General features: G+C 49.5%; 5 protein-coding genes across 5 annotated transcripts; 4 read left to right on the top strand and 1 right to left on the bottom strand.

Annotated features, from left to right (window-relative positions):
* Positions 1-345: 345 nt before the first annotated feature.
* Positions 346-762, top strand: BC939DRAFT_381848 (uncharacterized protein; the record flags this gene model as incomplete). Its single annotated transcript, XM_051551764.1, has 2 exons — positions 346-615; positions 709-762. Coding segments are annotated over 2 exons (324 nt in total), but the record flags the coding sequence as incomplete, so codon positions are not given.
* Positions 763-1,071: 309 nt separating this feature from the next.
* On the top strand, positions 1,072-3,053 carry BC939DRAFT_442274 (uncharacterized protein). The gene is made up of 5 exons (XM_051554359.1): positions 1,072-1,260; positions 1,403-1,547; positions 1,730-1,902; positions 2,006-2,272; positions 2,384-3,053. Exons 1-5 carry the CDS (start codon positions 1,188-1,190, stop codon positions 2,989-2,991), a joined length of 1,266 nt encoding a protein of 421 aa, XP_051415271.1. The 5' UTR covers positions 1,072-1,187; the 3' UTR covers positions 2,992-3,053.
* Positions 3,054-3,369: 316 nt separating this feature from the next.
* BC939DRAFT_442262 (kinase-like domain-containing protein) lies at positions 3,370-5,700 on the top strand. The gene is made up of 8 exons (XM_051554358.1): positions 3,370-3,644; positions 3,767-3,777; positions 3,944-4,103; positions 4,287-4,436; positions 4,528-4,535; positions 4,630-4,761; positions 4,894-5,086; positions 5,228-5,700. Exons 1-8 carry the CDS (start codon positions 3,557-3,559, stop codon positions 5,596-5,598), a joined length of 1,113 nt encoding a protein of 370 aa, XP_051415270.1. The 5' UTR covers positions 3,370-3,556; the 3' UTR covers positions 5,599-5,700.
* Positions 5,468-7,255, bottom strand: BC939DRAFT_37997 (Rof/RNase P-like protein). Its single transcript, XM_051551733.1, has 6 exons — positions 6,980-7,255; positions 6,774-6,886; positions 6,440-6,687; positions 6,226-6,383; positions 6,018-6,119; positions 5,468-5,932 (listed from the first exon to the last, which is right to left on the bottom strand). Exons 2-6 carry the CDS (start codon positions 6,855-6,857, stop codon positions 5,796-5,798), a joined length of 729 nt encoding a protein of 242 aa, XP_051415269.1. The 5' UTR covers positions 6,858-6,886; positions 6,980-7,255; the 3' UTR covers positions 5,468-5,795.
* Positions 7,000-8,511, top strand: BC939DRAFT_474441 (uncharacterized protein; the record flags this gene model as incomplete). Its single annotated transcript, XM_051558420.1, has 4 exons — positions 7,000-7,488; positions 7,564-7,899; positions 7,922-8,165; positions 8,264-8,511. The coding sequence occupies 4 exons, from the start codon at positions 7,000-7,002 to the stop codon at positions 8,509-8,511; spliced, it is 1,317 nt and encodes a 438-aa protein (XP_051415268.1).
* Positions 8,512-13,004: the final 4,493 nt, after the last annotated feature.

Here is a 13,004-nt window from a genome sequence, read left to right as displayed (position 1 = left end):
TCACTGCAAGGAATATACCGATTCAAGTCCCATTCGTCTTTGTCCCTTCCTTCCTCATCGCCCATCCTGATCCGATCATTTAAAGGCACGATGACAACACTTTTTCGCCTGAAAGTTGCTTCGCTGCTGCTACCCCAAGGTAGACAACCGGTCCTTTCCAGGGCTACGAGCTGCAGACCACGCCAAGTCTTCTACAACAGTACCACCCTATCCTCCTCAGAGGTCCTGTTCACAGTATCGCCTTTCAAATCCCGCAGTCGACGACTTTACTCGACCACCCCAGCCCCTTCTTCAGCCTCATCAGCCACAGAATCCGTCGCGGCCGCTTCAAAAAAGCTGAGCAAGTTCCGGCAATATGCTGAGCAGTTCAAGAGCAAGCCCGCAAGCCATCTTATTGCGTTCGGGATCCTACACGAGATCACAGCAGTAGTACCGTTGCCGATTGTGTATTTCGCCCTTGTGGAGACGGGCGTGAAGATCCCGTTCCCGGAGCAGGCGATGGAAGAGGGGAATAAATTTGTACAAAGAATCGCAAAGTACTATGGATGGGATCTCGAAGGGTCTGAGGGCGCCAGGATGATGTTGAATGTGGCGACGAGCTATGCGGTCGTGAAGGTAATGCGAGGATATTGAATGAGCTATGTTTTTCTAAATGTATTTATTCGCAGTGCTAACGGTTGCTATCGTATCCCTTTTCGCTTGAGATAGACATTGATGCCGCTGAGGTTGGCGCTGTGTGCGTGGATGACACCGTGGACAGCAATGCGGATGGTGTCTCCGGTTATGAACATTTGGAAACGATTCAGGAAGTAGGAGGATATACTTATAGAACGAATAAACACTCCACCGTGAGAGGAATGGTTGCCTACACGTCCGAGTCCGGGAATCAAGTGTCAAGTCGATTGAATGCGCTCGCTGTGGCATACAGCGGAAGACACATTCCTGAGGAAAGAAGAATGTTTACTATCTATCAAAGGGGCAGCCTCCTTTTTGGGGTTTAGGCAGGCGCCTGGAATATCCATTTCAAAAACGGACTGTGGGCCCGGAGCTGCCTGCCCCTTCCTATTTCTTCTCGCTCTCTCATTCCTCCTTCTCATCCATCCACTCTGGTCGCGACCTCCTCCTCTTCCTCATTCTTTCTCCTCACTCCACCATCAAGTTGCGTCTCCCATTAGGACTTCGCCAAGATGATTACGACAGCGAACGAATCGTTCTCAAAGTTCAGGAATAACTACCTGGCAGTGTACCTGACAGTGATGAGTAAGGATCAAACAAACACTTTATCTGCGTCGCCTTATTGCTTCTGTTTGGTCTAGTTCGTCGCCTCAATGCCTCAATTGCTGTTCAATCGCTGTTCAATCGCTGATTCAACTACTGCTAACCTCCCTCATCCTTTTCCTAGTGAGCGACTGGTTGCAGGGCCCTTACCTCTACGTGCTGTATCAGAGCCATGGCTTCGAGATGTACGACATTGCTGTCCTCTTCATCGTGGGCTTTGTGAGCAGTGCTGTCTTTGGAACGGTCATTGCTAACACGGCCGATGTCTGGTAAGAGCTGGATCTTGCATGATTATCAGGATGTCTGTGCCAATCGATTGCTGCAAGAACATTGGTCGTCTTTTTGCCATCTTCTCCACAATCATTAATCGATTCCTTGAATTCTATTTTGTTGTTGTTGTTGTTGTTGTCGTTGTCGTTGTTGCACACATCTCCCGTGTCCGTCTGTGTAGGGGTCGCAAGCGCATGGCTCTGTTGTTCTGCTGCACATCCTCAACCGCCAGCTTGATTCGCCTCTCCCAGAACTACCAGTACCTGATCCTCAGTCATCTGCTGAGCGGATTGAGCACAGCGTTGCTTTACTGCGTCTTTGAGGCCTGGTACATTTCCCAGCATCAGCGCAAGGGTAGGTTGCACCAATCGAAGGAAACTTTTTATTAAGATTGTTCTCGTCTTCGCCCGAAACGAGTGTACCTAAATGTCTCTATTGCTCAATTATTTTTATATAGGCTTCGCCCCAGCTCTGATTGGCGCAACTTTCAGCACCGCCATCTTCCTAAACGGATTGGTCGCCATTCTTGCTGGAATTGTTGCCAACATCGCGGTCGAGTGGTCCGGCTCCCTTGCTGCCCCCTTTGTGGTCAGTGCAGGCACTTTGCTTTTAGCTGCGCTCTTGATTTCGAGCTCGTGGGAGGAGAACTTTGGAGAGAGCAAAACCAACACCACTGGGTCTGTGTTCAAGAGCATGCTTGAAGGTCTTGTTGTCCTCAAGAGCGGTAGGGAAGGACCGTGTTTTATGACCGCTTTGCGCCCGCATCTGAACATGAAAGCATGTTAAAGAAAACTGGCAATTTAATCGTCTGTCGACGTTCTTGCTTGCTGGCTAGATATCAACATCTTGTCATTAGGACTCGCGCAGACAGTGTTTGAGTGCTGCATGTACACTTTTGTGCTTCTGTACACACCTGCATTGGAGAGCTCGATCAAGAACTCGACCGGCTCGGTCGCACCCTTCCCTCTGGGCTATCTCTTCTCGGTCATGATGTTCTGCAGCATGCTCGGATCTCTAGCCTTCAAGTACCTGTCCAACAAGAATGTCCTCACCGAGAACCTTCTGTCGCTTGCTCTCTTAGTCGCCGGCGCGTCCTTCTGCTTCATCGTGGTCAACACCAACAATAGTGCCTATACCATCTTTTCATTCCTGCTGTTCGAGTTCACAACGGGCATGTACTTCCCCTCGATCGGTACCTTGAAGGCCCAGGCGATCCCAGAGCAGAACCGGACGGGCGTGATGGCGTTCTTGCGCGTGCCGATGAACTTTGCGGTGTGCGCGATCCTCTTGCACGTCGATAGTCTGCCCGTGAGCCAGATCTTCCAGATCTGTGCGCTGTTGAGCTTTGTTGGCGGGCTGGCGATCCTTTGTCGCGCGTTGGATCCTAACCGCCAGGGAGCTTATATGGCGGCAAAGACTACGGAGGAGAGCCACGAACTGTAGACAAACATCGACGTTTTGTTCTTTTTTGTAGATTAGCTATTATTCAACTTGCAGTACGTAAATATATATATATATATATATATATCGAAAGTTTTTTTTTCTTTGCTGTGGATGTCATCAAAGATAGGAATGGTTTGCACTGTGGATGCCACAAATAGGTTGCCGCAGTTGTATATATATACATATGTATATATGTGTGTGTGTGTGTGTGTGCACATGGCCCCAGAATGAACTGTAGTCCAACAGGAGCAAAGCAAAGCCTAAAACGGATTCACAGGCGAAGCTTCAAAGAAGGTTGGACGGGCTTCACAGACGCCAAAAATAGAACCCTGGATTTATAAAAACGAGGAACAGATGTCATCTCTTCAACCTCATTCACCTCTTGACATCGACATCGCCTCCTCCATACTGCTGTCGGCCGCCAGGAACCACGCGCACAATTTGTCAGCCAGCTAGCAAACGTACGACTCCAGGACGTATTCATCACACCCACGCGACAGCCCCGCTACAGAAACAGGAACAGAACAAATCAGCTACATTTAATTATCCACGCGCTCAATAAACCATGTCTGTCACAGCTGCTCCAACGATCGTCCCCTGTAAATACAAAACCGGCCGTATCCTCGGCGAGGGAACCTATGCTGTTGTGAAGGGTAGGTCTCTTGGGCTGAACGAAGGCACCAATACCGCTCAATTGCTCCGTCTTGACTTTCGGAGGGGCATAATAGCTAACAAGGCATCTTTTTCCTTCTTGAATATTATCACTTTCTTGTAGAGGCCGTCAGCGTAAGTTCTCTCCACCACAGCGCATCCGTTCAGGACAAAAAAAAACGAGGGTCAATTGGGCGTTCAGGGATACAACGACTGTGACAATAATCAGCAAATTGTTTCGTAACCTTCATCCCTGACCAGATTTCTCCTCTTTGAATTTGGTGCGACTTCGGATGAACAGATTGAGACAGGAAGGAAATATGCCGTCAAAGTCATTAGCAAGAAACTCATGGAGGGAAAGGAGCACATGATTCGGAACGAGATTGCAGTTCTCCGCCGTATCTCCGTCGGCCACGCCAACATCCTAACCCTGGCCGATTCTTTCGAAACGCTCAATAACCGTAAGTGAACACAAAAGCACGGAGTTGGCGCGGCCAGGGCGTTTCTACTAAAGTTGAGGAAGAGGAGAATAGGGAGGAAGAAGCGGAGGAGGGGCAGGATGGATAAAGACGAAAGACCATCCACATAAACATACTGACCGTCCTGTCGATATTGCTTATTGTTGCTCCTGGTGGTCGATTTAGTGTATCTGGTAACCGAGTTGGCCGAGGGAGGCGAGCTATTTGACAGGATTTGCAGTAAGGGCAACTATTATGAACGGGATGCTGCCAATATTGTCCAGACGATCTGCAGCGCGGTCGCATATCTACATGATCAGGGAATTGTTCATCGAGGTAACAATCCGACACTTGTTATTCCGTTTTCGTGATATGAACGGACTTGGTTGCTCAATCTTTCTCTTTTGCTTTGATATACTCCATGTAGACTTGAAGGTAGTGACCGCAAATAGGGGGATCGTAGGATCTTTACAGCAGGATATTCGTTATCGCCATATCGCATGTTCTCATTATGTCACATCTAAAATAGCCAGAAAACCTTCTCTTCAAGACGAAGGCCGAGGATAGTGAGCTGATGATTGCAGACTTTGGTCTATCAAGGATCATTGACCACGAGAAATTTCATCTCCTCACCACAACTTGTGGAACACCTGGATACATGGTAATGAACATTTCCTTCCTTCTGTTGCGTTTTCGAGAGTCGTTTCTCCATATACCAACTTGGCTCGACTCACCATTATTGCCCTCTCCTCCCTTCTCCTCCTCCCCCCCCCTTTTTTTTCCTTCGTGGCAGGCACCAGAGATATTCAAAAAATCTGGGCATGGGAAACCTGTCGACATGTGGGCCCTGGGTGTGATCACCTACTTCTTACTCTGCGGTTACACGCCCTTTGACTGTCAGAGCAGTATGGACGAGATGCATGCTATCCTAAACGCTCAGTATCAATTCGAACCCATTGAGTTCTGGCAAGGCGTTTCAGACACAGGTACGATAAATAGAAAACATTACCTTTCGCTGACCAGAGGACAACAGTCCTAGGAAACAAAGCTTTTTTTTTCCCTCAAATTGAGATCGGTTATCTGACCCAAAATGCATTCGTGTCTTTTCATCTTTCTTTCCGAAATAGCGCGGTCCTTTGTGAATGGATTGCTAACTGTGGACCCTAGCCGTCGCATGACTGCCAAAGAAGCACTCGAACACCCCTGGTTAGCCCAACTCTCGCAGACAGAACCATCCCTTAGCCATCAGCAGCAGCCAGCAGAGAACCAGTACCCGCATGGACAGGATCCTATCGGATCTACAGACATGGATGGCGTGGAGCAACATGACTTGTTGCCGAATATGGTGGCCCGTATGAACGCCCGGAGTAAATTCCGTAATGCGGTACAGGCAGTTAAGGCCGCAAACAAAATGCGTGCGCTCCAGAATCAGCTCGGACATGTGCACCCTGAAGATGTTTCGCATGTGCTTCATCAAGGCGATGTGGATATGGTGTAGAGTTGTCGCACTATAGTAGTATCTATTCAGCAGGCAACGCATCTGTCAGCTTCGCAAGGTGATGCGGAATAAAATCAACCTCTTACACACCTATGGTCCTTGTGTGAATGGGATTTTATTTTATTTTATTTTTTATTTTATTTTGCTGTGGATGCTATGTTACAAGAAAATGCGAGAGTACCGGCAGAGGTGCATGATTACAGATCAATAGTCGGTTTTGATTTGAACTTTTTGGAGCTCCTCTGCGAGGCCCGGTAGCGAAACTGATTTCCATGCAATGTAAAGATCGAATCGCGGATATGAATCTTGAACACATTATTCGTCTTCGGAATCACTATATGTACCAGTGGGAGCTTTAGGTCAGAGACAGTGGTTCAAACAGAACAACGACAGGAAATGCGGCAAGGAGTTGCATTTACCTAACAGAGCATTGTTAGGTGTGATGATCTTGAAGACGTTTTCGGTCTCCTGAGCAACAATCCCGCTAGCCCCAACATAGGATGGACATTTCGACCGCGTCACTACCAACCCATTGTCCACACCGGATCCCAGAAAGCCTCACGTTAGCATGGCTCTTTTGCGATATCGATGCCGATTATGAATTGAAAACAAAGCCGAAAGATATACCTGTAATGATGGCTCCATGGAAATCCGCCTTGAGTAATTTCTGAGTGAATCCTACTGGGTTCGTCGCGCCAAATAGTTCTTCGATGTATCCCTTCCAGAGCTCATGTAGCGGGAGAAACAGCTCGTATCTATTGGGAATCCATAAAGATATCGCTGCCCTATCAGAAGACAACATCCAGCATGCGAATGAAACAAAGCGATGAATGAAACGTACTTTCGAGACTCGACTGGGATGTTGTATACGTCCATGGCCCTTTTCTCCTTGGCAGTCAGCGCCTTCGACTTATTGGTTCTCCTGCGTCGCTTCTGCTTTTCCTTGGCAGGATTGTCGAGCAAAAAGACCTTATTCCTGACCTTTGTGTTGTACACCTGTTCGGTCTCGAATCCTCCTACGACAGAGTTCTCGACATATTTGGGAACGAACGCCGCCGATGACGATTCTCCTGTGGACTGTGTCAGAGACTATAGGGAAAGGACCGTAATAATGGTGAATTCCTTGCAAAAGCGAACGACCAACAAACGCTGTAAATAAAGCTGCAATAATTTACATCATTCTCCAATCCGGCACTCCTCTGAATGTTCTCTGGCAGTCGGCTGTAGAGACTGAGGTCGGATCGGTCCTGGTTGTCCATGGGGTTGAGAGAGGTGATTCCAGATCAAACTGGCCACCAGAAAAGAACCAAGTGCTCAAAAGCATCAGAAGCACGTCACTGCGGTGCCAGCATCGCCAACTTCGTGACACCATCTTCGTCACCTTGAACTTCATCAATCATCATGTCTGACGAATTACAGGATCGCCACCAGGACGACTCAATCAACCATTCCGTCTTGGCGGACGAGAAGCATGACCCTCTGGTCTCAACTGCCGATGATGACGGCTTTGGAGACCTCGGAGCAGCTAATGACACCAAGGGCAGCGACAACGACAACGACAACGACAACGACAACAGCGACTTTGGCGACTTTGGCGACTTTGGGACAGCTGACGGCTTTGGCAACACAAATGCTCACACCGGTGGCGGCGGTTTCGGCGACGACAACGATGGATTCGGTGATTTTGGCGAGGTACAGTCGGCTGGCGACGGCAACGGGGATGATGATTTTGGGGACTTTAACGACTTTGCAGGCGGCGATGCCTTTCAGGACTCGGGCGATTTTGGGGACTTTGAGGGCGCGGCCGACAACGACGCATTCGGAGCTGCCCCTGAGCCCGCCGCTTCAGAAGTACCAGCACCAGCGTCAACTGAGGAGGCGCCCATTGAGGTAAGTGTCTCTATCAATGGTGGTTTGATTCGCGCCGCATTACGAAAGCTGACACTTACCGGCGACCACTACTAGACAGCGCCGGATTTCAATGCCGTCAACTCTCGCCAGGTCGAAACTTACGTACTTGAGAAACTCTCTGCTCTATACCCTATCGACGATGATCTCGCAGACGATACATCTTCACCTCAGCTCCTGAATCCAGATCTTGACAACATCGACGCCGCCTCCGTTCTTTCGGATCAGGATCTATGGACCTCGCTTTGCGAACAGTCCTTCCAGGGCGGCGGCGACAACAACTCCCCAACGAGATCGGCCGCTTCAGCTGCGCCCCAATTTCAGTGGAAGTACTCCAATTTGCGGAAAGAGTATTACGCCTCATTAGGATTGGCCGTCGCAAAGGAGCAGCAGGTAATATAGGGAAAAAAAACAGTCTACTCTGGATCGAGATCATGAAGAATACTGTGAAAACAGTGTCCACTATCCTAACACTCAATCTCGTTATCCCATGATCATGCAGACTATGGCGGCCCCAACGTCTATACCCAATTCTCTGACAAGTCCATCCTCCGCGAAATCAAAGATATCATCCCCAATGATTATCAGCACAGAATCCATTCCGGAGCGTAAGCCCTTGGACATAGAGGCCACCCACGCCTTTTGCCAGTTCACGAAAGGTACCTGCAAAAGAGCTCCTTGGACGCATTTGTCACGTCTTATATCTGTCATGATGAGTCCTAGCCCTAACTTTTGCCATGTTCTCGTCTCGTTGTAGAAAACTTGGGCGGCTACTCAGGCGATGAGATGAAGGATATCATCGCTCAGTTGACCGAGCTTACCCGGCATGCTTCTGATGAACTCACGTACTGGCTGGACCAGCGAGAGCAGATGATCATGGATTCGGAACGCTACAACGAGATGATTGCCTCCCTTGTCGGACGCGCCGCCAAACTGAAGGACGCAGAGTCGAAGCAGAACACAAAAACAAAGCGCCTAACTAGGACTAGTTTCCACTTGAAATAAAGCTCAAGAGTCTCTGCAGGGAGTTGACTTTTCATCATTTCATGCACAATAAACATACAAATCTCTGGACATTATTTTGGCCGAGTACTTTCGATCACGACCGCCATAGCTCTTTGTTACTCTTCATTTCAATATTTAGACAACGATCGCAATACAATGAAGCATTGGGCTAATAGCGAAGAAAAAAAAAAAAAAAAAAAAGGAAAAGGAAAGAAAGAGAGAAAGAAAAACATCGCCTTTGAACGAGCCAAGGAGAGTACTTAAAGCTCTGACTGATAAGCAATCACGGTGACCCAAATGCGCTATACGGAGAGAATTACTTGCCCTCTTTGGGTCACTTATCCTGGCTGTTATCGCCTTCATTCGGAATGGTCCATCCGAACGGGTTCAATTTGAGGCCATATCCAAAAATATCGGATTCGTTGCCAGTCGAGCTCATAGTCTGAGACATCTTTTCATCTTGTCCTCTACCCATACCAATCCTCGAGGCGCTGCCAGTGGCAGTGTCGAACCTAGTCTGCGTGGTGGTCGGCGAGGCAAAGGAAGTGGAGGAAAGGGGCGAAGGCGCGTCAAATCCACGGTGGCCACGATTACTGAAGTAATGATCCGCAAAAACAAGGGCATCCACGGGCAACGACGACCCTGTGTCCATGGATGAAACTCCAGATCCACCCCAAAGACCCCTCTCGGCACTATCCTTAAACAATGTCTTGCGACCAAATCCTGATCCTGTCTGGCTAAACGACGAGGAGTGAGGCGACGTTGGCGATGACGGGTCAGAAATGTTGAGGGAGCTCGAGCTGCCTTCCGCTTGGCCATTCATCCGGCCCAACGTGCCAGGCCGAGCAATAGGTTTGATATCCCATAGAGGTGGCGATGGTTGAAAAGATGGTAGCGTCCCGGCGGTAGGCGACGAGAGCGGCGATGACGTTCCTGGGGTCGAAATTGAACGGAGATGGGAAGGGAGAATCTTGGACTGAGAGCCTAAGGAAGAATGGCTTCCAACAGTACGGAGATGGTGCCTGAGATCAAGCGTTTCCGGGGATTCAAACATGGACTCTATGACATTTTGCTCGTTCCATTGGTGATCGCCTGGAGAGCCCGTGCTGGAGAACATATCCGAAGGTAGATCTGTTGAGGATGACGACCCGAAAAAACGGTGATAATTGTATGGCTGGCCCGATCCAATGCTTGGAGAGGTTCGCGCATCGAATTCGGCCATTGAAGGCCGACCTCCTTCAGCCACAGAGACGGGTCCAGCTTTGGTCCTTTTCGCATTCGACCCGCCCCAATGCGACTGCATATGCATAACTGGAGGCGAATGAAGTTGTCCCGCGCCTTGGAATCGAGCCCGTGGACTCAAATTGTGGCCCTGAGATGACTGCTGTCGGCCGTGCGTTGGTTGACGATTCTGTATTGGTTGCTGGAAGATCTGATTCGTGCCGTTTGGATCTAGTTGAGGTTGAACATGTGTGGAGAACACGAACGAAGGCTCAAACAGAGGGGACTGAAATCCTGTCAATGACGATATGGATGAAGCTCGGGACCTGAGGCCTTGAAGTCGATCTCCATCATCTCTCGATTCCATGATTGGCGACTCGATCATGTCACTATATCTGCTGACGTTTAGGCCGGACGGTTCACCGATAAACGGACTCTCCGAAGACATAATTGATGAAGATCGTGGCCGTAATCCCGAGTTTTGTCGTTGGGGCTTTGGGTGGCCACTGAGTTGAGCGCTCGATCGTGATGGAGATCCGGGCGCAAGCAATGTGCTTTGGGAACCTGAATTCTTACGTTCACGTCCATAGCCCTGTGTACTGGTGCCATTCGCTTTAATTGCTTCCGGTGTGCCCATCTTCGGCGAGAGCCCAGGGGGAGGGCCTGTTATTTTGCGCACGGGAGTTGGCCTCACATCTCCCAGACGCGAGTCGTCCTGAAAGAGTCCGCTTAAAATCTTGGTGCCTGGACTCTGATTCCAGCCAGCGCTAACCCAACTCGACCCATAATCCAAGCTCTGATGATCCCCAAGCGCTGGCGCAGTGTAAGCCTCGGAAGCGGTGAGACGGCCCATCTTTCTGGCCTCATTCTGAGCTTTGCGGACCTCGCGGGTAGATCGCACTTTGGCGACGTTTTTGGTGGCCTCCGCAAGTCGTTCCTGTAATTGTTGGTTTTCCTCTTTGTACTGTTCAAGCTGCTTCGTCAGTTGTGTACAGACTTGATCCAGACCCTTGACTTTCTGCTCCCAGGCAACATGACCCTTGGGCGAATGGATAGTCGCTTGCAGCGTCTGAAGTTCGAGTTCCTTGCTCTCGATAGTCATGCGGAGCGTTTTTTGTGAATCCTGGAGAGCCTTCAATGACAACTCTCCGGCCTTGACTTCCTCCGAACGCATCTTTAGACTAGCCGCCAGCTCCTGTACCTGTTGGTGGTGGGACTTCATTTCCTGTTGCAGCTTATCCTCATTTTGCCGCAATGTTTGCTCCAGGGACTCAAGCTTTCTCTGCTTTGCCTCTAGTTGCTCTGTCATCCTCTGTCGCCTGTCAACCTCCATTCGATGCTCCTTCTCCATCTTGCTTTTGTGGGTCTCCGCCTCTCTCAGACTTTCCTGCAGCTCCTTCAATTTGGTCTTTGCGAGCTGTCGCGGCTCCTCCTCTTGTTTCTGTTGCTCTCGAAGGGATGCAATTTCGCTCTTGAGGCTATCCTCTTGTTGCCGATATTGTTGCTCGTGGTCGACAAGTTGCTGAATTAGTAGAGCATGAGATGCCTCTTTGCCCTCCAACTCAACCTTCAATGACGAAATCTGCTCTTCCGTAATGCTGATGGACGGGCTAGGGACTCTCGCATCTACAGAGGCCGCAGTTTCCACAGCGGCGACAATAGCGCTGCTGGATGGCGGAGATCCAGATCCTGTGGAAGCTGAGCCATGTGAAGATCCTGAGTCCGATTTTCCCGCTTTGACTGGCTGACTCTCAGGCGCTAAGTTGTCCTGCTCTGGCTCTTTATTCAGTTGATGCATGTCCTCGCTTTCCTTGATTAACTTTTTGATGAGCTCACTCTCCCTTCGAATGTTCTCAGCTGTTATGAACAATAGTTAAGACGCAAAAGCCGAATTAGACAATGTCGACGGTACTTTTGTGCGTTTCCATTCCATTGTCTTGAGGTGCGAATTAAATCGAGACGAAGATATACCTGAGCTGAGTTCAAGTTCTACAGGGACAGATGCCAGTGTCCTAACGACGATATAGTCGCTTGGTGTTTTCCAGTTGCGGGTCGTGATTGCCCAGAGTCGTATCCGGTAAATATTGTCGGGATAAAGACCTTGAATGACAACACTTGTTTCCTGCTTCCCACTCTCGCCGATGATGAGCCCGTCGATTTCAATCAAGTGCTTTGAGATCGTCGCCTGGGAGGAGCACTGCCAGTTGAGCGTGACACTCCTGTCCTTCACATCCTTGAGGGTGACTATTGATGGTGCTGGCAGAGTAATACCAAAAAAGTCCCGCAGGTCATCCGTTGATGCGTGAAGGTATCCGAAGAGATCATACAAAAGCCATAAGACGCCGAATGCAGAGCAGAAGGATGCCAGAGGTGCCAAGAATACGATCGAGGGAACAGTTGGCGGATTTAGGGCGGCAATCAGGTTCTGCTTCTCGATGTATGGCTTCAGCATATACATGGTCATGGCAAGGATGACACCCTTGAGGTTCAGACCGTGTATCAGACTGACCATCAGCCCAAACGCTACTCCTGTTGCAAAGGGCGACGTGAAGCTGAAGGGAACCGTGTAATAAACGACGGCATTTGAGACACACATTGCACCGATCGAGATCAGAACGATATGGCCTCCAATGAAGAAGATGCGGAAGATCAAGGCAAGGATGAAATAGAATAAAAAAAACCATTCGATGGGCAGTTGGAGGAGAATATCAAGCAGGATTGTCAAGGACCAAAAAAGGATACACGCTGCTGCTCGGTGCCTAGGTTGTTCAATAGCAAAAAAAACCCCCCCTGCTTAGTAAATACCGTTCTCTTTAAGACGATAAGATATTAGAATGCTTTTCAGGATCGCCTTTATTCTTGATCTGCGTTGCGTAATTACCTAGAGAGCAACTGGAAGGTTCTGTCCGCAATATCATAGTGGCCCATGTACTTTTTGGGGCGGGGTATAGGCTGATCGGGCATCCGTTGGGACCCCGCGGCAGGGGAGGATTGTTGGGGATGGGGACCGGGTTTCATGTGAGCAGAGGAGGAGGAGAAGGGTGGGGATGGGCCCAGGGCTTCGTGAAGTTGCTGAGGCACTCGTTTCGGAGGCGCAGTCGCTGGTTTTGTTGCTGGGGCTGCTGCTACAAGTGTTGCTGTGGTTGTGTTGGATACCTTCAGGGCGTGGGCTTCAGACTGGTGTTGCTGTGTAAAGTGAGACAAGACATTGGCGGCTCCCTGGGAACCCATTGATATCAAGGAGCGCAGTCTACGGTCCGGTCGAGATCGAT

The sequence above is a fragment of the Gamsiella multidivaricata genome (genome assembly GCF_025024155.1).
Source record: "Gamsiella multidivaricata strain RSA 2152 chromosome Unknown BC939scaffold_12, whole genome shotgun sequence".
NCBI lineage: Eukaryota > Fungi > Mortierellomycota > Mortierellomycetes > Mortierellales > Mortierellaceae > Gamsiella > Gamsiella multidivaricata.
The sequence above is the reverse complement of the archived record's forward strand: the minus strand, read 5'-3'. Positions and strand labels throughout refer to the sequence as shown.